Here is a 26,984-nt window from a genome sequence, read left to right as displayed (position 1 = left end):
TACTATCTTCTCATCAAGCGTCGCACCCCATGGAACGCCTCTACGTCGACTACGTAGGACCCTTCCCCCAATCAAAGAGGGGAATGCCAACAAATTCATTCTCGTGTGTGTAGATGGTTTCACTACATTTTCCTGGTTATTTCCGACTAAGCAGGCTACCGCTCAGTCCACCATTTCTTGTTTAAATTCCATCTTTGCCTCTTTTGGTTCATGCCAATACTTGGTTTCTGATAATGCTAAAGCCTTTACCTCCAATCTCTTCCGTAAATTCTGTTTTGACCTGTCTATATCACACGTAACTACTTCAGCGTATTATCCTCAACCATCTCTGGCCGAACGGGTCAATCGTAATCTGAGATCGGTGCTCATTGCGTTTCATCATAATGATCATTCCAGGTGGGACACATCCCTGCATTGGTTGGCCTTCGCTTTAAATTTGGTGGTTCATGGATCTCATCAGTTCACTCCTGCTTCCTTGATGTTTAAGTTTGTGCCTCCGCTCTCTAACCTTTGGTTTCTTAGTGATATTCTACCAGAGACAATAGATCCCGATAATATCAGAGATCTATGGAAGAAGGCTAAGGCCAATCTTAAAATTTCTCATGAAAAGGTTAGGGAATGATATGATCGTGGACGGAGGCCCACCAATTTAAAAGTAGGAGATCAAGTCATGGTAAAAAACTTTGTTCCCACGGGCAAGTTTGCCCCCAGATTTCATGGGCCGTGCACCATTTTGGATTTCCTGACTCCAGTAACATTGTTGGTGAGCAATCCAGCCACCGAGAGGATCTTTAGAGTCCACATCTCACAGATAAAACCTGTGTAATATCTTTGTGAACTTAATCGTTAACATTTTGCAGGAGCTTAGAAGGTTATATTTTTTGTTTTATGTTAAGGCCTACTGCCCTATGGTTTAATTTCCCTTTGTGTATGTGTTGGATGTACGATCTTTTCCTCAGGTTTTCCTGCGGTCATTTCCTTTGCGGCCATTACCAAGCCCCCGTCTCCTGCATATCCATACCTGTGGCTAAAATCTTCCACGCCGCATGGCCCTCAGCATCACCAACAAAGATCGTACCCTAACATCACAAGTCATCAACAACTCTTTTCTGTCACCGAGATCTTACTGTTTCAGTGCCCCACAGCCGTTCGTCGCCGTACCGCCACTGAGGTGGGGTACGGGCCCACTCCACCCCCATGATGTCTACTTGTGTACGGCGCGCCGGAGTCCTCCTCCCGGCAAAGGCTAAAGTGCGACGCACCAACCGCCAACTCATCTGGGGACTGTACACATACTTTTGATCTGCGGCGTCCTTCACGACGTCTACCCCTCTCATAGTAGCGGGAGAGGTGTGTCTGAGGTTACTGAGGGGTCTGGGCGACCTCAAACTGGATGTTGGCAGCGGCGGCCGTAAAAATTGCCGTAAAAAATTAGCAACCTGTATTTCTAAGTATACAGCAACAAAGACTCTCTAAAGCTGAAGTTCAACTAGTTGCTACCAAACTACCTCGAAAAACCAAAAACAATTCTTTTTTCTTCTATAATGTTTTCAAAATTCTTCTGTGTCACCCCTTGGAAGGACATTTGGGGGGGGGGTCTGTACCGGGAGGTACACCTCTACACCGCACATTTAAATCTTGCGCCAATAAGACCTCCTCTATAGGAGAAACACTGAACTTAAAACTAGACCTCCTTAAACTTTTGCTCAGAAAATGTCACTACCTTAATTTTGTGATTATGAAGTTGCCAGTACTGTGTGGATTTGTATTTGTTTTGTTCCTCATTGATCAAGAAGTGTGAACATTATGCAACAGATGTCACTACAAAAACTATGATCGTGCACCCCAGTGCGAAGAGAAAGAACTTTATTAGAAGAAATTTTGTATTCATAAGTTTGTCCTTTACTAAATTATGTTCATTCATTTTTGGATTGGCAATATTTATCTTTTCTTCCGCCTGTTTTAAATTTAGCCAATCCAGAATTTCTGTAATTAATTTTCAGCCTATCACAGGTTTCTTCTTCGATTTTGCGTGTAACTTTTTCCTCTACCAATAAAAGTGGGAGGGTGTTGCTTGATTATTCATGAAAGGTCTCAAACATTCCCCGAGGGTTTATAAACTGCGGATTTTCACGTCTCTTGGCCATTTGATCAACATCTAACTAAGTGTGTGAATGTAAAGCAGGAGGCGGGAGGTGCCTCTTTTATCAGGCAGCAGGTCTTCAGCAAGGTAATGGCCTTTTAACATCTTTATTTCTTGCTAGCTCAGCAGTTTAACCCGTGGGAAAGGTCCGAAACCTTTACAATGTAACCTACTCTTCTAAACATGTAATTAATTCTCTGCCGGTTTATGTAAAAACTTCATAAAATCTGTAACTGTAATTCAGGGATAGAGAGTGATTTACCCTCTTGAGCTCCCCTTCATTTTGGTTTGAGGTGACTACGTTTTGGTAACTGATTTTCTTCTCTTCTTTAATGTTTTAAAATTTCTTTCTTATTCTTTCTTCTTTCTTATACGGGTCACCTCCATAGTTTGGGAATAGCCCCTGTTTCATCGGCCTTGTGCCTGTTAGGTTTTAGGAAGCTACATAGAGGAGTGCAAGTATCCGCCTCCTTCCTTTTGTTTTGGGCGACTTATTTAATGGTTATTTCTTTTACTCGAAGGCCCTGTAGGTTGGGTACGCGACACCCCTGTTTCAATTTGTAAGCTGGGCCATGGAAGGCCAGAAAGTGTAAGATATTTTTGGTGTTGCCTTGACTAGGCTTGAAAAACTGAGAGCGTGTCCGCTCTTTTCAAGTATTGTAAAAGTGCCTCTAGGAGGCTTGACATTGTAAATTACGAGCTAGTGCTCCATGTATTGAGGGGTGTTCTTGAAGCTCAGGAATTGTTAAATAAGGACTTAAAGCACAAGTTCTGTTTATACCAACAATCTTGTCTTAACTAGACTTGTCTTCCGCTACTAGTACCTGTGACTTTCTTACTTGTAATTTTTACAAAAGAAAAAAATTTAATCTTTGTTAAAATTTTAAATTAACTTTGACTCCGTAGTTTGACCCATTCATCCCGGCACCTACTTTCACCTCTGCTGATCCACGAACCATGGTAACAATTATTATTATTGATTCTGAAAATTGAACCGAGGCCATCGGCTGTGTTTTACTAGATTTGTTTAGTTTCGTGTGCATATACATCTCAATATGGATCCTGCTGAAGAGGAAAGGATCCAATTATTGATAAAGAGTGTTGAAAAGGAAGAAAGTGAAAGAATAACTGCATTTGTGAAAGACAGAGACAAAGCAGTAGGATGCCTATTGGAATAAGTTGATGAGGCAGCAGAAGATACTTCCAGACAGCAGCCACAAACTGATGATGAAGGTGAAACTGACAATCTTCAGGTTACTGACCATGATACAAATAGTGAGCTATCTGGTGATGACGGATGCGGTGCTGGTGTTTCTGAAGTGAATTTGACAGGCAAGGACGGTAAGACAGAATGGCGTGCGCACCCAACATTCGCAAGGACTGGTCGTGGACCAGGTCATAATATTGTAACACACCTTACAGGACCTAAAGGTTTAGCCAGGAATGTTAAAACTCCAATTGAAACCTGGGAGCTATTTTTTTCCAGACAATATTGTACAAAAGATTGTCGACTATACCAATATTTGGTTAAAACAATGACAATAATTCTTCAGTGTGTTCACATAAATAAAATAGTGCGAAAGTGAACTTAAATATGAACTCAAAGATAAATATATATCTAGTTCAAACAGCTTCCATTTTACAAACCAGAAAAAATAAATAGAACAGAAAATTATTTTTCAAAGCTCTCAAAATTATTTGTAAATCAACTCAATTTTCAACAAGTTTTTATTTTTCTAATGCAGTCATTGAGTACGTAAAATGTTTTAAATATTATCTAAATAAAAGTAAACTTCAACATTTTTATTAGATTCCAAGGGCGTACAATAAATTATGAAAATAATCGCTGCAGTCTAAAAGACCGCGCACGCCCGAGAGTGTTCGTCGGAAGAGCGCGCCCGATTGAGGGTTATCTGACCACAACAGATAACAGTCACCGTAATGTAACAAAGTCCACAAGGTTTCGTAGTAGCAGTGAAAGGGACGCGCACCATCATTCAAATATTATGAAAGAAACAAATCAACTCCTCAAGATTTTGGATTGACGTCCCTTTTGACTAAATACCTCATAAATACAAACTACTACCAACGGAAAATCTGATCGTAAAAAAAAAAAAAAGACTAGTTCGATGAAACTAACTAATTCAACATTTCACTGTCCAAAACTATTAAATTACAGTAGCAAGCCTCAAAATTAAAACAAGAAGCTGAATTCCAAACGGATCCAAGATTTTAATCTTAAGACACCAATAAGTTTTAACTAAAATTATGACTCAAGTTTTAACATAGAAGTCAAATTACAATGTTTTTAACAAACTAGAACTTTGAGAAAACAACTTTAGCCTAATTTTCAATATTTGAAGACACTGTGTTTTGGATGTCAATATCTTTAGAATTAACGGTTATTCCTGTTACCGTGTTTTGGTGGATCAGCAGAGGTGAAAGAAGGTGTGGGCTGGAATGGGTCTAACTACAAATCCGAAAGATGAATATAAAATTTAAATAAAGGTTATATTTTCAACAGACAACAAAATTTAACAATTTTCACTAGGTGAAATAACAAAGAAAAATCAGGTACAATGTAACTTTACAAACGAAAGCACAAGTTAAGGGGTCTTTACAAATTCTGGGCTACGAGCCCCAAAGTTTAACAATTTCTGAGCTCTCAGCTCACAACTACAAATTACCAAGAGCAGAAAACCCCTCATAACATGGAGCACTTGCTCCCACCTTCACATCTCAAGCCTCTTGAGACACTTTTACCACAACACCATAAAGAGCTGACCCGCTCTCAATCTTTCAAGCCTATTAAAGGCAATACAAAGCTTTACAATCACTTGCCATCGAGGCGCAACTTACACGAATTAAACAGGGGTATCTTGTACCCAGCCTACCGGGCCTTAAAAGAAAAATAATAGGTTAATGAAATGGCCCAAAATACCAATATGAATGGAGGCGTTGCTTGTACTCCTACATGCAACTTGTTAAAACCTAAGGGGCACTAGGCCGATTACACAAGGGCTAATCCCACACTAGGGAGGTGACTCGTATAAGAAAAATAATTTAACACATTAATGAAGAGAAGAAAAATCGGTTATGAAAACGTAGTCACCTCAAATACAAATTGAAGGGGAGCTCGAGAGGGTAAAGCACTCTCTATCCCGGATTTACAGTTAAAGTAATAAGAAAATGTTTACATAAGCCGGCACTAAGTTACATTTTTAAACAGGTAGGATACTTTGAAAAGGTTTCGAACCTTCCCCGGGGGTTAAACTGCTGACCAAGAAAGAAATAAAGATGTTAAAAGGCCATTACCTTTGCTGAAGAGCTGCTGCTCGAAGGAAGAGGCGCAACCCCCCCCCCCCTGCTATACTTCCATACACTAAGCTAGATGTTGTTGAAGTGGCCGAGAGACCAGAAAATCAGCAGCTTTTATACCCTCGTGGAAGATCTGAGACCTTTCGTGAATAATTAAGATACACCCACATGCGTTTATTGGTCGGCTAAAACTTACAGGTCAAAAATGAAGAAGAAACCTGTGATTGGAGGGAAATTAATTACAGAAATTCCTTATTGGGTAAATTCAAAACAGGCGGAAAGAAAGGATTAATATTGCCAACCCACCAACGAAAGAATGAAATTTAGTAAAGACAACAACTTATTAATACAAAATATCTTCAAGAAAAGTTCATTCACTTCGCACCAGGGTGCATGATCATAGTTTTTGGTAGAGACATCTGTGAGAGAATGTCCACACTTCTTGATAATTAGTAAACAAAAACAATTCGAAATTAACACAGTGACATCTTCAGATAAACGGCTGAATTAATACAGTTTTAAAGTTCAGAGTTTCAGCTGTAGAGGAGTAATATAAGGCGGAAAATTCAAATGTGCGGCGTATAGGTGTACCAACTGGTACAATTCCAATTTTAGTATAGTCATTCATACTGTTAAACTATTGATGTGTTCATAAATTCCTATGTTTATATATTTTATTACTTTATTGTTAGAATTATAATTAAGCACAAATTTGTCAAAACTAATCAAATACGACAGGTCTTAACCTTGAGATGATTATATAGGCTGAGGATGCTTGAAATTCAAGCGAAACATATCCCTATAAAACAGTGTTGTAGCATTATGATCTAATAACATGAAACCAATTGTATTGAAAAGGTGGGATATAAAAAATCACAATATTGTAAGCATATTATGACGTGTAATCCGCTACAGATTTGTGAAACATACGGTAACATCCAGAATGGCTCTAGATCAGACAAGATGATGGTAGAATATTCTGTACATTATAACCATGTTGTTAGGCACTCGAGAATTTATGAGAAGGTATTTTTGTAACGTATCTTTCTAAAGCCTGGCCAGGCACCTATATAAAGAGGTGGTCTTGATGGTAGAGACGAGTTATTGTTTAGTAGGAGTTTCACTGGTGAAGACGTGTTATGGTTAGGCTGACATGCCGATGTAGGCAGTCGGTATTCTACTATTTCAACTGCGCTTTTAGGTTACAACCTCCAGGTGCCGTGATAGGCAATTGTTAAAAATGGCAACTTGTTGATATTCTTGGAGTGAAGTGTTTTGTTTGTGATACAGTGATTAAGGTTATGTGCATTTAATTTGTAAATAATTTTACATATATCTGTGTACACAAGTTTACAGCATTTTGTGTGCATCATTGTGGATACAACAAGTTGTCTACCAAAGTTTTTATAGTAATCTCTAGAATTGGTTTTATGGTAGTTTTCTTCTCTTGCGGTGATTATATCTTTCTGAAATTGTCTCTTAATTTTTCTAATAGTTGAGGTGAATATTTTCCTAATATTTTTGAGGTTCATAGCATTTTGTGAGTTTGAAATTTTAGCCATGCCTGGTGTCTTTCTTCATGACATTTGTCACGTTCTGGTGTCCACCAAGCATGTTTTTCCATGGATTTAAGGAGGCTAAATTTTCAGCCTGTTGTTTGAGAATTGGTATTTCTTCTAAATCATCTGTTAATTTTATGGTCCATGTGATTTCTTGGTATTTGTCATTTCTGATTAATTGGTGTATTCTAAAAATAAAAATAAAAAGAAGAAGAGGCCCACAACACGGAATTGCAAAAATGCATGAATTACATAACTGTTATGGGTTAGATTTTAAGAAACTTAATTTACAGGTGTAAAATCTAGGAATGTATCCCTCTGATACTGTTCAGCAATATACAAAAAATGAAATTTTCAATATACCACTGATTATGAATGCCAATTCTATGTGCAATATGAAGTCAAACACACCTGAAGCAAAAGCTTTCTCATTTAAAAAACTAAGAGAGTGGGGACAATGAAGCACCAATGATGCATGTACATGCTTTCTTAGCAATAGATAAGATTTTTCAATGATCTAACCTAATGTACTACATATTTTATTGGTTGATAGTCCTACTGGATGGTGATTTCTGTCGAATCCTGCCTATAATAATACGAGTTTCACATTCTCCGACTGTTGCCAGCTGTTTGAAGCAGTATACATTTTGAAATAAATTAAATGTTCTGACATTCACCAGGAAGATAGATGTGTATATGAGTTGTAAAAGAGTATTTTGAACATGGATTTTAGAATCAGGACACAAGAGTGGAAGGGTGATAATACCTACAAAATGTTACCCACAAATGAAAGATTCATTTGAACAATTACATGGTGATTTTGACTTCACTACTGTCACCGTTCAGTAGTTCGAAGAAAGAGCGGTTCCTACCGTTATTGTTCATGATTCAATGGTAATCAACAATTGCATACCTCAAGCTTTATCTGGGAATGAGTTAGTCTACTAAAGTGTAGACAGTGTTATGGCTTACCATGGAGAAGATCAACTTATAATTTATTACCAATCTAACAACAACCGGGTGCCTCTAAATGAGCTGAAGAAAGGTACCATATCATGTTGCTAAGAAATTTTTTTTTTTTTTACAATTGGCTGTATGCTGCACCGACACAGACAGATCTTATAGTGACGATGGGAGAGGAAAGGGCTAGGAGTGGGAAGAAAGCGGCCGTTACCTTAATTAACCTCTTAACCAGGGAGTTTCCACTGAGAAATGAACATTTGTAGCGGGTTAATTCATCACGCCCATAACATCATGTGGGTGATGAGTTAGTTTGTCATGCCCATTATGCTTCCGTAAATGACGAAGGAACTCGTCCCGCCCATTATGTGCTTCCGTGAATGACGAAGGAACTCGTCCCGCACATTATGTGCTTCCGCAAATGACAAAGGAACTCGTCCCACACATTATGTGCTTCCGCAAATGACGAAGGAACTCGTCCCACACATTACGCGTGCATGTCTTCGCAGAAGACGAGTTACCTAGGGTGCCTGCTTTGATATAATTATGTCCTATGGCTGTTGTTCACCTGAAAATTTGCGTTACAGAAGTTAGCGTCACAAAAGGAGTGACAGAAGTGTAACTCTTGCAGGCTGTGATTCAAGGTATAGATCGATGGTCATACAGTGTTACCTAGCAACCATGCTGGCTATGCTTTATGGCTGGTGGTCATCTGAAATTAGAAGCCGTTGACGGATGGCCATGACCAAGAGACATGTTTATGATCATTTGATTTTTGCAAAGGGAAAATTGGTTCCTTTTGATTTGCATTTCTTAACACTAGAACGGCCGACACTCTGGCACTCCTAAAACGGCCATGGCGGTCAATTTGACCGCTGTATTGAAATTTAGTGTTGGGAAAAATTATATGGCATATCTTAATGGCACAATTTCTCAGGAAATATTTCCAAACTATGTCATCACTATGCTTTATTTACTGTTATTATACAACAATACTACAATATAGAACTTAACATTATTGGTATGAATTAAATCCTTTCATCCTACAGGGTAGGCCTACAAGTCTTTCTTGCTGTGATTAGCTACTTGACATTACAATTCACGCACACAAACTCTTTCTTGACCTTGTCCGTGCATTTTCCGCACACAGCTTTGTTACACAAAGAGCACACATCCATTGTTTTGTTGCCATTACAACGTGCTATCTGACACTGACGCCTTTTCATTGTAGTAGGTTCTTCCTTGTTGCCTCGTGACATTTCTGTATCATGGATTGCTGCCTTTTGTGGTTTCTTCCTTACGTACGAGTCTCTTAGTTCCTGAGCCAACTGAAAGAAGAATGTTCTTCGACTAATTTTCTTTCCAGTGAAACCTGTATAGAGTACTCAGGCATTTATCCCTGCAAAATTTAGCATATTGTAGAAAACCTGAACCGGCCAACGTCGGGATGGTGCTTTCGTTGTTTAAAAGTGCGGCATTTGATCTACTACGTCCACTCCGTATTTTGTTGCATTGTAATACTTATTTGTTTCAGGCAACTTCTTTTTATGACTGCTGTCTACACTTACATTTGGAAAATGCTCAAAATGATAACATTCTTTTGTTTCTTCCCTTGATACATAGTGAGTGTAGTGTCACCACGCTTCAACACTAAGGTGCTATATAAATCGCATTCAAATTTTGCACTGCCTCAGGAACTTCTCGCCGTGATTTATTCACTGTACCTACAATACTTGTTCTCCTCTCTTTCAGTTTTTCTGCAAGATTCACTGATGTAAAAAAACTGTCAGTTGTTACATTTCTTCCCTTGTCCATGAATGGAGCAACAAGACGTAGAACTACATTCTCAGACAATGTCTGGCCAACTGGTCGTAATTCGTCCTTTCCGAGGTAAGGAAACGCATTCAAGATATACTGTATTTCGAATTTACATCCATGTTGACCCAGAATTTGATGCCAAACTTGTCAGGTTTGTTTGCCATGAATCGGGTGAATCTACATCTGCTCTTAGTAGGAAATAGTTGTAGCATAGTGTGCCGCACCAAGTTTCCCTTGGTGGTGCACTTCTCTGTATGTAATACATTCTTTGACCGCTATCGACCTTTCGGTCGATTTATTCCCTGGACGTGACGTATGACTCGTTTTCTCCTTGACAGAGTGCGCTTCCGGCCATGAGCCGAAGTGCCCTCTTGGTCAGTCTCGTGTCCGCCTTCTTTGAAACAAGTTCGCAGGACGGTTGTAGCCGACATGGCGGTCGAGACAACAATGTACTGTTTGAGATACGAGATCTTTGACCTGTGCCGTTTACTTTTCCTGCAGTATATTTATCTACTTGAATGCCCGACTCTTTATCTCGGTCGCTATTTTGTGACTACCTAATGCTCTGAGCAACGCCCGACTATTAAGGTAACCCTTTTTTTTTGGCTTGCTATGGTTGTGTGGGCGGTAGAATAGTTGACAGTTATCTATGAACTTATTCCAGACCTTTGACATAAGCACAAACTTATCATTCTGCAGATGCTCTGACCTTGTAGATTTCATGTCGAAATGCAGGTAACACATAATACTTTTAAATTTCTGCCGTGACAATGTCTCACTAAAGAAAGCTGGGCCCCAGTCTTTCGACCAAAGAAAGTCGACAAATTTTCCCTTCACACCATACACACCACGAGCGTAAAGTTATGCAATAAATGCATCCAACTCTTCCAATGAAATGGTCCAGACATTCTCTTGAAGTCTCCTCCTAGCCTCTGCCTCAGTACATTTTTTTATATGACGAAGAATTGATTCATCAATCAACAGCCGAAAAGCACTCGCTACATTATCACAAACACTGCGTTTAGCAAATGCAGTAGGACCACTAGCTTCACGTAAGATGTTCTGCTCAGTACATTTTGAGGTTGAAGAAGCACCAACTTCAACAACATCCCATGGTAAACCATCACGAGCAATCAACTGATTGTTGACATTGTTCACAGGGAGTGTACTATTAGCTTCAGGAAGAGCTGACAACTGTTGCAGTGCACTTTCAACTGGAAAAAGGGAAAGAACTATTTCAACAAATTGATAATTCCCTCATATTACTGAAAATCAGGTTCTATAACTAACAGAACAACGAAAGCCGTATGTGAAACCCTACAACCAGTACAAAATAATCATATAAGTGCACTAACAATAAATCACGTCGTATTACGTCATGATTTTTACTAACCTGATTTTCCTGTATTTTGGGGTGCATAAATTTCATTATCACACTCCATAACATCATCACTATCCGCACTTTCACTCTCGGAATCACTGTGAACTGTACGTGGAATGTATTCTAGATCATCACTGTCTGCTGAATCATCAGATTCTTCAGGACCAGACGCATTTTCTGCAATATTTTGCAGTCTACGGAGTATCTCCTGCTCACTGAGCCCACGTGAACGGCAAGACATACTACTCCCAGTACACAACCACCAGTGCGCGAAAAGGATGGGTTGGATGTGTTTATCTTGAGCAGGATCAAGACCATTGTCATAACGGACTTATTTATTTGTACAGTTCTAACAAAGTGCAGTGTTCCATTATTGTGTATAAATCTGTATTATTCTATAACAATATCATAGCTCAAACACGAATCCATCGATCTATAAAATATTCCTGGTCAGTTTGACAGCTCCGGCATTTCTAGGTAGGTTGATGATTTTTACGCCACTGCTTGAAGTTTTCAGTCTAAATAAAACGTTAACGAGAAGAACAGCTCACCACATGAGCATTTCGTAAACCTCCGGTCATAGAAATAAAAATCATGGACATGGCAAAGTTCCCCATCAGTCAAATTGACTGCTGCGGCCGTTCTAGTGTTAATTCAAACCATAATTCAATATTTGATTCGACTTCTTGCAACTGCTTCAACATTTACTGTACTATCCGACACAAACATAAAAGGAGCACAAGGATTACCTTGGCTATGCCAGTGCGAAGTGGCTGCATCACTTGTAGGCAAGCTAATATCCTCTCCCTCTTCTTCATTTTCAGAAGAAAGTTCACTGTCACTTTCACCACTTGTCTCATCATTCCTGTCCAAATAGTTGTTATATAATTCGTCATCTGAATCAATGAGATGAAGAATAGTTTCATGATCCAAATGAGCGTGCTTAGCCATTATATGTACGGAAGAAAATAAAATGAAATACTGGCACACACTGTGGTGCAGCAAGTCCTACTGAAATCTATAAAGTGATCATAAAACTACACTCAACAACAACAAGAGATGAGGTAACACATTCTGCCCAGCAGATAACAATTTTCAAAAGCTCTAGGCAAGTTAACTCATCATTACCCGATTGAGTAACAATTACTGGCAGACGAATTAACTTGCCACACCCGGTTAAGAGGTTAAGGTACATCCCAAGCATTTGCCTGGAGTGAAAATGGTAAACCATGGAAAACCATCTTCAGGGCTGCAGACAGTAGGGTTCAAACCCACTATCTCCCAAATACAAGCTAACAGCTGCGCGCTCCTAACCGTACGGCCAATTTGCTTGGTACTAAGAAATTGATTACCCTCCAAAAGTGTACGAAAATATAAGACAAGCCTCACAGCATAATATAATAGAGGCAACTGTTATGCATCCTGTTACTATAAAAATGGCTCGCACACCCAGATCAACACCCACTCTCTCTGATGCATACATGCCTTTTAAATGTAAACAAATATTTCCCAATATGGTTAGCTTACTTAATGATGATCAGCAAGTTTCAGGGTCAAAATTTTGACACAATACGTCCTATGGTAGCTTTCTCAACAACGATTAGCAAGTCTTAGGGCCAAAAATTTTAACAAAACATGTTTTAATTTTCCAAAACCATTCTTCAGACATAAGCAAATTTACATGGGTCTGGTATGATGAGATCGTTTAGCTCACTATCAGTTGTAACATCAAGATAGAAAAAAGAGAAAAAAGCATATTCAGAGAAATTTCTGATGGTTATGTATATGAAATAATTTAGTAGAGCAATAATAATGTTATGGAATTGACTTCCAACTAACTATGTTTTTTTCACTGAAATTCTAATGATATTCCAATGAATGTTGATCTCTGTCACCAGATGCAACTGCAGAATTTTGTTTGCTATGTACTGACTAATTTGCACACTTCTTGCATTATGCCTTCTTCCACTGTCAACATAAGCATAAATTGTGTCTACTATGGGCTCTCTGGAGACATTTTATCCGCAATCTATTTCTTTATCACCAGCTGTCTTTCATTCACTCAGTTATGAGTAGAGACGGCTTCTAGAAGTGTGGAAATAGTGGATGATTAAGGAAAACAGTTGAGTGATTCTGATAAAAGTTTGTCAGATTCAGATGGTGATTTGAGTGACATGGAAGACATGACTGTTAGTAAAAACCCAATATTCAGAATCAGATATGAGCGACAGTGCACAAAATGATAATGTGTATGGAATTTAAAAGCTTTTCAGTCTATTGAAAGCACTAATTGTAGCACATATAATGCTATAATTTACCTATAATTGAAAAAAAAAAAAAAAAAACCACACACATGCACGCACGCACACATACGCGTGCACACACACACACCCATACGCGTGCACACACACACACCCCAATAAACAAAGAACCCCTGCAAGTGCGGGTGATAGCATATACATCCATGGTATCTCCTACCTGTCGTATGAAGCGACTAGTAGGGAACCCCATGGGTTCTCAACTAGGCAGTGTGGATTAAGGATTACAGGGCCCTTAGCTTAGTCTGACACTGCTTCCACTTGCTTGTCCAGGCTTCTCACTCCTATCTGACCTGCCTTTGTTAACTTTGGTTTTCTGACCCCTACAGTATTTGACATGTGAGGGAGTCTTTCATTTTCATATGGTATGTGGTCCTTCCTTTCTTTTACCAACACTTTCCTTCTTCAAAGGTTCATAAATCTTCCTTTTCCCTTCTGATTAGTGCTAAAGGGAGGATAGTTGCTGAACTGTACTTCATCCACTTCCACCACCATTACTACCTGAATCTTAAGTTTCTTCATGATATTTATGGTGCTATCCAGTTTACTGGCCATGTACAAACTTCTCATATCCCATGCGGCAAATCACAAACTGGACTGCAATTTTTTTTTAGCCAAGAAATTATTTACATAGCCTGCCACTTTAAGGACAAATTGCAATCAGGGGCCATGATCTGATGATTTCTCACGACTGATTGATTGATCACTGCGTGTAGCCTCCACAGAGGTTTACTGCAGGTCTTTCTATTTGATACCCGTGGTCACCTGAGTGTGTGATGATTATGATGAGGCAGGGAGAGCGTAAAACCCGGTGAGCCTAACCCTGTCGAACAACACCATGGAGTCTGCTCAAAGCTTAACATCCCCATCCAACAGACTAATCATCATCAAAGGCATCATATGCCCTCACTCTATATGAGCATTGCAGACACTTTTGAAATTGAAACCTGACTTTTGGCACACAATCTAGTGACTGAAAATTGTATACCACCACCTCTCCTTCCCTTCCAGTCAACAATTTGATGGCAAATTTTATTTTCCACCAGGATTTGAACCAGCTAACCATGGTGTAAGCTGGTAAAGACTTGATGCCTTAACAACCATGACCACCAGGCTGCTTCCACACAGTAACAGTTAGTGCTATTAACTTCACTGCTCAGAAGCCTGAATTCAGTTCCCAGTGCTGACAGAGATTTAATAATGGCAGGAGGGCTGTTAAGAGGTTAAAATGGTAGATGTAGCTCACCTCCCTTGGAGGTGTACCTGAAAAGAGCTGTACCACCTCGGAACGAAGGCACAAGTTTAGTTTTATTTCTGATCATAGTGATATACTGAAAAATATGGTGACTGGAGAGGTTTTACATTGCCTTTTCTGATTAGAATTTGGCTGCGTGAAGTGTGAAGTACACACACTGTCAATAATTGCTTCAAACTTGGAGTGCAGACATTAATGGTAGTCAGCTGAATGTCTTTCACTGAGCAAAATAAAATAACATAACATATATATATAAAAGGATAAGTTTATCATGTTATATCACAGTTTTCAAAAGATTTTCATCTTTACTATCATAATCTGGTAATTCTAGACTGAACACACCTCAATGTTCCAACACAAAGGCAATTAAGAAAGATTTAACCAAAGTAAACTTCTTGGTAGTCACAAGGATATGGAAAGAACAAAAATACTGTAACTCACATAGAACTTCAGACTTTTGTTGAGATCTGAATCCTGAATGATATCTACACGACTCATATCTGGATTCATGGTACCAGCTTCTGTAATTAGCTTCAATATTGTCAGTTCTCCAGATGACTTATAAGTGGCCCTGACATAATCATCCATTTTGTTACACACTGTGTCCATTACTTCAGTTAGGTGCACCTCTGAGCGTGCATAAGGGACCTGTAATAATTAATTAACAAAAAATAATTAGTACACCTTCATATTTAATCATTCAAACACTCAAGAACAAATAAAAATCACAAAAAGTACATTAATATTTAGCTTTTGTAACTGTAGCAAATCTTAAAATAATAATAATAATAATAATAATAATAATAATAATAATAATAATAACGGACAGAAATTGATTTAGACAACTCATCAGAAAGTTCCGTGGTTTCCAGGAGATTGGGGAGACACTAGTGATAAAAGGGAAATTCTACAAAGGCAAAGAAAGCAGGAAAAAGGATGAAAAGATACTAGCTGAGAGTGAAGGCAGTGAGGGCTAAAAATAATGCAAAGATCATCAAATGTTATCCTTAGAAGGCTAAAATGAAAGAGAAAAAAATTGTAATATGAAGTGGGCCTCTCCCTAGAGTTAAGCAGCACTTTAAACATCTAGATACTGTAATATCTTGTGGAGACAAATTCAACTTTGTGTTAATCTGCAGTTCTGAAACCCACCGAAAAAAGGGATGTAAACAAATTACTAGGGCTAGAATTTTCATGATGGAGCATATCGTCGTCGTTCAGGCAGAAGTCACTAAGTCAGAAATTGGCGGTTTTAAGTTAGGTGCAAAACCATACTAACAAAATGACGCTCTATCGGCAGGTAGAACTTACTTAGTCATATTGAGAAGCGTTCCATTGCAAACTGCACTCGCTATTTTCACTAAGTGCATTTTTCTAGTTTATTAGTCAGGCAGAAGTTCCTTAGTCCACTTAGTGACTTCTGCTTGGTGCAAGTTCTTCCTTTGAATATTGTTAAGTAGAATTCACATCGTATTATGCAGCTGCTATAACAATAAAATATGCTATTTATCTTTAGAAAGCAGAAGTCACCTTAAATACATTATGCTAAACACCAAGAACCTGAGGATATCTCTCTAAATGCAGAATCTGAAGCTATTCTTGTAAGTAAGTACAGTAGATCCATTCTTCGAGTGGTCACGGACTTACTACATTCTTGTTTACATTCATTAATAAATCCCATTCTGTAGAGGAATAAATTTATTACGTTGGCAATCTTTTAACATCTTAGGCAGAGCCAGGTGCAACTGAGGAGAATGGACTTGGCTCAAAAGAAATACAGGGCAATAAAAGCACCATCACAGGAGAATCGACTGCTGATGAAAATAGTGATGTAATTTTGTGTATAATTTTTTAGTTTTGAAATTAAATCATAATGACTTAACAGCTTTTCTAATTCTTCAATCTTCATTATCAGTGTTACCGTCTTTGGTTTGGTGTATCAGCACAGGTGAAAGAAGGTGCCGGGGTGAATGGGTCTAACTACTTGTCAAGAAAGAATTTAAACTGAAATGGAAGGTTATATTTTCGAAAAGCAACAAGTTAACAAATTCTCACTAATTGAGGTAACAATTACATAGCAAATTAAAAACAAGACTTTAGAAAAATCCAAGACTTCAAACCTTAACACTCTTCGGCTACCAGCCCCTAGTTTCACAATTTCAAGCTCCTAGCTCAACTTAAAAGCTTACAATTTTACACAAAGGGCAGAAATCCCCTAATACCTGGAGCACTTGCTCCCTACTTTACAATATCAAACCTCCTAGAGGCACTTTTACAATACTTGAAAAGAGCAGACGCACCCTCAGCTTTTCCAGCCTAGTCAAGGCAACACCAAAAATGTCTTACTCTTTCTGGCCTTCCATGGCCCAGCTTACAAATTGAAACAGGGGTATCTCATACCCAACCTACAGGGCCTTTGAGTAAAAAAAAAAAAAAAAACACCTTTAAATAAATGGCCCAAACAAAAGGAAGGAGGCGGATACTTGCACTCCTCTATGTAGCTTCTTAAAACTTAAAAGGCACTAGGCCAATGAAACAGGGGCTATTCCCAAACTATGGAGGTGACTCATGTAAGAATTATTTAAGACATTAAGGAAGCGAAGAAAATCAGTTACCAAAACGTAGTCACATCAAACCAAAATGAAGGGGAGCTCAAGTGGGTAAATCACTCTCTATCCCCGAATTACAGTTACAGATTTATGAAGTCTTTACATAAACCAGCAGAGAATTGCAAGTTTAGAAGAGTAGGTTACATTGTAAAGGTTTCGGTCCTTTCCCGCGGGTTGAACTGCTGAGATAGCCAGGAATAAAGATGTTAAAAGGTCATTACCTTGCTGTAGACCTGCTGCCTGATGAAAGAGGCGCCTCGCGCCTCCTGCTTTACATCCACACACTTAGATAGACGTTGATAAAATGGCCAAGAGATGTGAAAATCAGCAGTTTATAAACCCTCGGGGAAAGTTTGAGACCTTTCATGAATGATCAAGACACACCCACGGTGGTTATTGGTTAACTTCAAAAGTTACACTCAAAATCGAAGAAGAAATACATGATTGGTCGGAAATTAATTACAGAAATTCTGGATTGGCTAAATTCAAAACTGGCGGGGAAAAAAAGATCAATATTGCCAACCCACAAATGAACAAACATAATTTAGTAATGAAAAAACTTATGAATACAAAATTTCTTCAAAAAGGTTCCTTCACTTTGCACCAGAGTGCATGATCATAGTTTTTTAGCAGAGACATCTATGAGAGAATGTTCACACTTCTTGAAGAACGGAAAACAAAGCACGTTGAAATTCACACAGTACTGGCAACTTCATAATCACAAAATTAAAGTAGTGACATCTTCTGAGCAAAAGATTAAGGAGGTTTAGTTTAAGTTCAGTATTTCTCCTGTAGAGGAAGTTTTCTTGGCGCAAGATTTTAAAAGTGCGGCGTAGAGGTGTACCGCCTGGTACAATCAGGATAGTGAATTTTATCCCTTTGGCTATCCTTGCATGGATGATAGTGACAAGGATCCTAATTGGCTACCTTCAGATGAAGATTGTAGTGAAATAGACCAGATGTGTAGGTCTAGAAAGCCTACAACAACCCACATGAATATTCCAGCAGTCATGTATGCCTCCTGGCAACAGCAGTTCTAATAATGTCCCAGCAAAATCCTGGAACAAGGTGTGGCTGTTTGAAGATGAGGGTACTTCTGTGACTGTGCGAAAGTCAAGGTCAGTGAAGAAAAGGATGACTGCAGTATTCTTCACTAAGCGGGACATCCTGACTCGGGTTGTACTAGAAACACAAAGGACAGTTACTGCGAAATGATACAGTGAGACTTGTCTGCCTCAGGTCATCAAGGCTCTCAAGCAGCTCCGTCCATGGTCACGGCTCAACACTTGGCTCTTGCATCACGACAATGCTCCAGCATATCATGCTAAGGTTAACAATGGATTTTCTTGCCAGATCGGGGTCGACTGTGCTTGATCACCCTCCATACAGTCCTGATATTGCCCTATGTGACATCGCACTCTTCCCAGAAGTGAAGACGAAGCTGAAAGGGCGGCATTTTGCATCCGACGAGGAACTCCTGGCAGCATGGGATCAAGAGTGTGAAAATGTAACCGAAGAAAAGTAGCAGAGTTGGTTCAGTGACTGGTTTCGGTATATGGAGAAGTGTATTGAGTGTGGTGTAGATTATTTTGAAAAAGTCTGAAGCGTTCACTCACATTGCAAAACTTCCGTAGTGCCCTTTGTATGTGTAACAAAACCGAGGACAGTGACGGAAATAAAGTCAACTGGTTGAAAGTAAAGTGCTTTAGATTTGAAAAGGATGCACCGGGTATTCTCAAATATCGATATGGTCATTCTGGAAGATACTCTGTGATAAATACTTTCAGCCGAGGTCGCCCAAAAATGATGCCCACCCTTCATAAGGCGTAAAAAACTCTTTTCCCTATATCAGAACGAAAGTACTTTTCCCTATATCAGAACGAAAGTACAAGGATCTTATTAGTCTCTGCAATAAAGGAGTTATTCCAACAGAATTTCAAGCATGGTACCGCTCCTTACGCCATTCAGGTGCAGTAAGGGATTGAACTCCAGAACCAAGTGTGGACAGTGAGAGTGAATGTGAAGCTAATGATAATGAGTAAAACATGACACGTAACAGTGAAAAAGGTTTACTGATTTACTGACATGAGTGTTTTAAATTTTTTATATTGTCACACTTTACTTCTCTGAATCATACTGTGTAGTTATTAGAAATAGTTCAAAGAAATAATAAATAATAATATAATAATTTCATGCACCTACACATTTATTGTGAGCCAGTACTTGTTTTTTTTTGCCTTTATAACAACCTACGAAGAAGTTCATTCCTTTCCCAGCAGAAGTCACTAAGTCAAAAATATTAGATTTCTTTTAAATTTGGTACTTCAAATTTGCAAAAATAGTGAAATTATGGAAGCAAGTCGAAGTAATAGTGGCAGCAACCCCAAAGAACATGTTAATACTAATAATGCAAAAATGATTTTAGGAGTTGTTTGAAACATTAAAATAGCTATAACTCGGAAGTAAGATTTCTGACTTAGTGAATTCTGCCTGAACGACTACGATATGTTTTTGGCAAGACTGGCAAGTTCCTTAAATATATATAAATGCTTGTTATGAGAAAGTGATCAAATTATAGTACTTTATTAAGTCATATTTATGTATAAATGGTCATTTCTATGTGATAGAGTATATTTTAGATAGTAAATGGTTATATTCATCATGTGTAGTATAGTTCAGAAAATATTCCTGAAGTGAAGCAAAGTATTTGAGTAAAATTACAACAGTTCGTATCTCAATATGGTGAGAGAATGTTTGCGAATGATGGTAAAATACTGTATTGTAAACTGTACGATGTAAGAGTAATTGTGGAGAACTCATTTAATGTTCAGCAGCATGTGGCAACAGAAAAATACAAACATGGAGTACAATGAATTGAAAATGGAAAGACGCTACAGCAACTGCTCCTAGGAGAATCTTGCCAATCTTATTTACCATTTTGTGAATAACTTTGTACAGCCTTTATTTATGCCGACATTCCCTTAAATAAGGTGAATCATCCAAAATTTTGTGAAATCTTAGAAAAATACACCGGCAAATCTCCTCCCGATCCTTCCAATTTAAGAAAGGACTACATCAGCCGAAGCTACAAAAAAACTATGCAAGAAATCAGACAACGGGTTGCAAATAAGAAAATATGGGTATCAATTGATGAAACTACAGACTCTGTAGGAAGATATATTGCAAATGTCATTGCGGGGACTTTGGGAGAAGATGGTCCAGGTGAAACGTTTCTAATAAACTAGGAACATTTAGAAAAAGTCAATTTTTCTACCATTAGTAAACTGTTTGACAGAACTATGCGTGCCATATGGACCGAAGGCGTTCAGCATGACAATGTACTGCTCTGTATAACAGATGCAGCGCCTTATATGGTGAAAGCTGCCAAATCACTACAAGCATTATATAGTAAAATGGTGCATGTGATTTGTTTAGCTCACACTTTACAAGAGTTGCAGAAGAGATTCGCAGTCAATTCAGTGAGGTTAATAAATTGAGTGAGTGTGTCAAGAAGGTCTTCTTGAAAGCCCCTTCACATGTTGCATCATTTAAGTTGCTAGCTCCAGACATTCCCTTGCCGCCTTCTCCCATTTTGACAAGATGGGAATCCTGGATTGAATCCTGCAACTATTACTGCCAGAACTTCAACACTGTGAAAAGTATCATTGATTCATTTGATAGCAGTGAAGATGCTTCAATTGGACTAGCCCAGGAATTAATGACTAATTCTGACATTTCAGGTCAACTCTCATATATCAAATCAAATTTTGGTTTTCTTCCTGCTACTATAACTGTTTTGGAGCTATCAGAAGTGCCACCAGTGAAGCAGATAGAACTAGTGAAAATAACTGTGAATAAATTTAATGTTGTTTGTGGTAAAGTGGGGAAGAAGTATCAAAGAAAATGGAAAAGGTGTTAGAAAAAATGAAGGGTATCACACACTGTGTTCCAATTCAATGATTTTGATGGGTGAAACGTTTTCTCTTAATCATTTAGAATTAGATTCAAATGATATTGTCCTTTTCAAATATGCTCCTCTTGTGTCAGTTGAAGTAGAACAAAGTTTTTCGAAGTACAAGGCTTTGTTGGCTGAAAATAGGAAATCTATTTTATTTGAAAATCTGCACAAGGTATTCATTGTATATTGCATCTCAGGGCTCAAGATGGAGAAGCATGTGAAAATAATCGCAGCATGCATTAACTATGTACTGACAATGTTAATAAAATAAGAAGCACACTACTTCTTTTTCTTCTACTTCTTTTATGACCACATAGGATCACTTTAGTCAGTCCGTCGTTCAGGTCTCTTTGAAGGGATTGTTTGGGCTTTTGGTCCTCCCAGTACTTCTTCAGACGCTCCGATCTTTGTGCCCTTTCCTCAGTTGAAAATATGCGTGTTGTTGGTTTGTTTTGTGTAAGGGTAAAGCGGAGGTTTGTATTCTTGAGTTTTGTATTCTATTTTATCTTATTTGTGGTGTCTTCTGTTGTAAGGCCTATTTCCTTCAGATCCTCTCTTACTACTCTGATCCATTTACATCCTGTTGTGGTATTTTTTGAGACGAGATTGTGTTGTACTAGTTGTTTCAGAAGTCTCAAATCATGCACCCTCATGATATGTCCAAAGAATCCCAGTCTCCTCTTACGCATAGAATCTGTAATGGGTTCTAGCTCTTTGTACATGACTTTATTAGGAATTAACTGCCACTGTCCATCTTTCTGGTTTTTTTTTTTTTTTTTTTTTTTTTTGCAGGTTCTTCCAATCCTCCTTTCAATTTTCTGAAGTCTGTCAGTCTTTGATTGTTTATTTAGGAAAAAAAGTGTTTCTGCTGCATATGTAGCTTCCGGTTTTATAACTGTGTTGTAGTGTTTTATATTTGTACTTATTGATAGACATTTCTTTTTGTATATACCCCATGTTAATTTTTGTGCTTTAGCTAATCTATTTGTTCTTGTTCGGATTGAGATGTTTTCATTTAGGTTATGTGTTATTACTTCTCCTAGATATTTAAATTGAGTTACTATTTTGATTTTATTACCATTTATGGTAACTTCTTTTAGTTGTGTTGATTTTTGGGGCATATTTTCTGTTTTTTCAAATGATATTTTGAGGCCAATTTTATTTGCAATGTTTTGAAGTTCTGATATCTGGGTTTTTGCTTCCTTTATGTCCACTGCTAGTAATGCTAAATTGTCAGCGAAACCCAGGCAATTTGTTTTGATTTTTCAGCCAATCTTTATTTTGGGGGGACATTTCCTAAACCATTCCCTCATTACCATTTCTAGAGCACAATTAAATAATAGTGGTGAGAGCCCATCTCCCTGCCGTAGTCCAGTTTTAATTTCAAATGTCTCTTATATTTCACCCCTAAACGTCACTTTTGATTTGATGTTGGTGAGAGTCAATTTTATCATGTTTATTAATTTGGGGTGTAGTCCAAGGTGTCTTAAAATTTCAAACAGAGATTCCCTATGGATGCAATCATAAGCTTTCTTGAAATCTACAAATGTTATCACCATATCTCTGTTTCTTCTCCTGTTATAGTCCATTATCAACTTACGACTCATGATCTGATCAGGACAGCTCCTCCAGGGTCTGAAACCTCCTTGATATTCCCCTAGATCTTTCTCAAGTTGTAAACTTATCCTATTAAGGATGATTATTGAAAATATTTTGTATGTTATGTCTAGGAGCGAAATTCAGCTGTAGTTATTAGGGTCGGTTTTGTCTCCTTTTTTGTACAGTGGGTGAATGAGGGCTGTTGTCCAGTGTTCTGGTAGTTCTTCTTTAATCCAGATAGAGACAAGTTGTTGACAGAGGGCAACTTTTGCTGATGTTCCTGAATATTTCCAGATTTCTGCAAAGGTCTGATCTTCTCCTGGCGCTTTGTTGTTTTTTACCTTATTCAGAGCTTGGTAGACTTCCTTTATTGTGGGGAGATTGATGTTCTCTAGTGGTGTTTTTATCCGGGTGTTGGTGTCCAACTGAAGTTCTGTAGGTTTCTTACAATTTAAAAGCTTGTTGAAATATTTAGCCAGAATTTCTGCATTGTCTTTACTCTTATGACCCAGCTTACCATTTTCACCCTCATCAGTAGGGTCGCGGGTTCATATTTTTGGAGCTGCTTTCTGAAGGTTTTGTACTAGTCCCTTGATTGAGTTTTATTGAATTGTTCTTCAATTAACTGCAGTGTGTCCTTATGATGTTGTCTTTTTATTCTTCTTAAGACTCGGGTAGTTTCTTTTCTCTGTTTTACTAGATTTTGATAGGATATTTCTGTTTTTTGGGACTGATGTAATAGCCATGCCTGATGTCTTTTCTCCACTGTTTCATCACATTCACTGTTCCACCATTGGTGTTTTTTACGTGGTTTAATTGGAGCCAGCTCTTCTGCAATTTGTTTACGGTTGTGTACTAAGTCTTCATATTTATCTGTGATTTTTATTTTTTTAGTTGCTTTCTGGTAATTTTTGTTGTTGATTAGCTGGGTAGGATCTATTTTTCTTTTAGTTTTAAGGGCTTGATTTTGTTGTCTCCTCTGGGGAGTGAGTTTAATTTTAATTTTAACTACGTGGTGATCTGAACATGTGTTTATTCCTCAGAGGACTTTGACGTTATAGATCTCTTTGTGGTGGTATTTGTCCATACAGATGTGATCCAGTTGCCATTCTCCTTTAGTGTAGTCAGGGTGTTTCCATGTTTTGAGTTTTTGAGGTTTCCTCTTAAAACATGTAGATTTTGAGATTAAATTATGGTTTCTACACAGGTCAACTAGTCTCTCTCCATTTTTATTTGTTTTCTTGTGTGCTGGCCATTTTTCAATGATGTCATGGTATTTTCTTTCTCTGCCTAGTTGAGCGTTGAAGTCGCCTATTAATAATTTTACATGGTGTTTGGGGATGTTATCTATGGTCTGGTCCAACAGGTCCCAAAATTCTTCTCTTTCCTCATGCTCTTTTGAGGAGTTGTTTTTATCATTAGTGGGAGCATGGGCATTTATTATAATATAGATTTTATTAGATGTCTTTAAGGTGAGCGTTGAGAGTCATGGAGACTGTGATTTGAATTCTTGAACTGAGTTTAGTATTTTAAGGCTGACCAAAAATCCTGTTCCAAATTGGGGGACATTCTTCCATCACTCTCTTCCTGAGTATACCTTTATAAAGTCTGATGATGATGATGATGATGATGATGATGATGCTTGTTGTTTCAAGGGGCCTAACATCGAGGTCATCGGCCGCTAATGGTACGAAAAGAAACGACAAAGTAAAAGTTCAAAATCATCCACTGACCAAAATAAAAAATGTCATGAAGAATGAATGGATGAATGAACATGAATTTAAAACAATCAGTGGATCCGACTCAAAAAACTATCATAATTAATAGTATTACTGACCAAGGGACCACTTCCAAAGCACAATCCTGAATCAAGGATGCTTGGTATCTAAATGGGTCCAAAATACAGGTCAAAGGCCCCTCAGAATGATACTTATCGCTAGTAAAGCAGAACCATGGTATATGTCCTGTTGCGGTACTAATCAAAAGTAGCAGAGACTTGCGGTATTCCACACAATATTGTACTACTCAGAGGTTATGAAATTTGATATATAATACAGACCTATGCTTTTCTCACTTTGCGGCACCATTTATAGGCAACGCAAACCTATGGTGTTCATCACATAAGAGTACTAACCACACGAACCTTCCACTATCCTGTGGTGTTCCTCATATAGTGGGTACTAATCATAGGCAAGGCAGAACCATGGTAGCTATCATCCCATGGTCCTGCTCATAAGGTGATACTAATCACAGGTACTGCAAAAGCCGACCGCACGGTGCTCCTGTGTGCTACTAATCACAAACCAATTTCGTACCTAACATAGTGGTACTACGCACAAGTAAAAGCGACCCTTGGTGTTCTCCGCATGGTGGTACTAATCATGAGTAGTTTCATGGTTCGAATACAATCATCCCTTGGTCACCCCTTTTAGTCGCCTCTCACGACAGGCAGGGGATACCGTGGGTGTATTATTCGTCTGCCTCCCCCACCCACAGGGGGTGTGTGTTTGGTCCGCGAGAGGTATTTTATTTCCCTCAAGTCCGCCGGCAAGCCGGTTAGGACCCCCCCTATCCGCCACCTGGGACGCGCCACGTGGGAGTATCACCTCTCCCTCTGCTACGCCTGCGTAGCAGGTTCGTGGTTTATAAAGTCTGTACCCAAGAGATTCCAAGGCATCTTGGTCACTGTTTCTAATTTCCTGTAATCCCATGATAAGAATTTTGTGTTGGTCCATTATGTCGGTGATCACTTTCAGTTTACTGGTTTGCATGAGTGAGTTTATATTGTGTGTAGAGAAGTATGTTATCTGATTTGGTTTGATTCTTGATTTTGTCTCATTCGTGTATGTGGTACTGGGTTATTTCCGTGCCTCTGACTTCACGGTATCTTTTAGGTGGCATTCCACCGTATCCGAATGCTGCCTTCTCTGAACTCTTGGTTCAGCCAGTGGAGTATTCCTTAAAAGACCTTCCATGGTTGACTGTCAAGGTGTCACCTGTGTGGGACTACAATATCAAATTGCATAGTTTCATAAATAAAAGGTTCGTTGACATAAAGTGACTTATTAATTGATTTTACAACTGGAATTTTACCTCAAATATAATACTGGTAGATCATATTTTTTATGTTATTGTGAATATTTTGTTAAATTTTAGGTCATAAGAGCATTTTTTTCTGTGCATATTATGGTGATTTTTAGGTCATAAAAATCCTAGCCCTACTAATTACATAGATTTTACTTGTTAGCCGTAGTGTCACGGCTGGGATATTACTTGAATTACTTGATATTACTTGATACTTGAAGACACAACTCACGGTGCACAAAAAAAAATTGTGAACACAACCAAATACTGTATCTGACACAACTCATGCAACTCTCAAGTATTGGTACTTCTTATCCTGTGCTGAAATTCTTTTGCCCTTACGTGATCATATTTTGGAGTGTCAATATGTTCTTCCGCTCAAAGTTTCCAAGGCAACGATTTTCCTAGTTTTCTGGCATTGTAAAACAACCCCTGCGAATACAAGAACATATAAAATGTAGGAGATCTCTTCTCCATCAATAGACTACAAGATGACCATGTCTTAATCACTCAGGACCCTCTGCAGATCTACAGTACTACTATTATTCGCTCACTTGCAACATTTCACTGTTTTCTGAGGTCCCAATTTGAACCGCGAACATCGTTCAGTACCCTGGAAACACAGCGTCTGCCATTTTTTTCATTTAAAATAAAAAATATCTTGTTATTTAATACGTAGCAGACTGAATCCAGCCACGTTCTTTAAGTTAGAGAAGACCTATGTTTTATTATGCAAAACACTGTCTGAAGTTCCCTCATATTCTTTTTAGTACTAGAAGTTGTAACGTCTTTTGACTGGTTATGTTATTTTAACGACAGCCATTTTTAACCAATAGAAAAATGGTTTCTTAATTTTTGCACCTGTTACTCCAATACTTGGTGGATGTTCAGCAAGAAAACCTTTTATACATATGTTCTTACAAAATACGAAAATATGCTCTTGGACTTTTATGATAGTGAAGCATTGGTTTTTGTCCTTGAC

The 26,984-nt window shown here is 38.3% G+C and overlaps 1 protein-coding gene across 1 annotated transcript in view; it reads right to left on the bottom strand.

Annotated features, from left to right (window-relative positions):
- Positions 1-26,984, bottom strand: part of sel (canopy family protein seele) — a 344,529-nt gene that overhangs the window by 70,274 nt on the left and 247,271 nt on the right. The window contains exon 4 of the mRNA XM_067147564.2: positions 15,194-15,400. Within this exon, the coding sequence (XP_067003665.1) occupies positions 15,194-15,400 (207 nt within the window). The remainder of the gene's footprint in view (positions 1-15,193; positions 15,401-26,984) is intronic.

This window comes from Anabrus simplex, chromosome 5 (assembly GCF_040414725.1).
Source record: "Anabrus simplex isolate iqAnaSimp1 chromosome 5, ASM4041472v1, whole genome shotgun sequence".
Lineage (NCBI taxonomy): Eukaryota > Metazoa > Arthropoda > Insecta > Orthoptera > Tettigoniidae > Anabrus > Anabrus simplex.
Note: the sequence above shows the minus strand (reverse complement) of the source record. Positions and strands in the feature narration are given on the sequence as shown.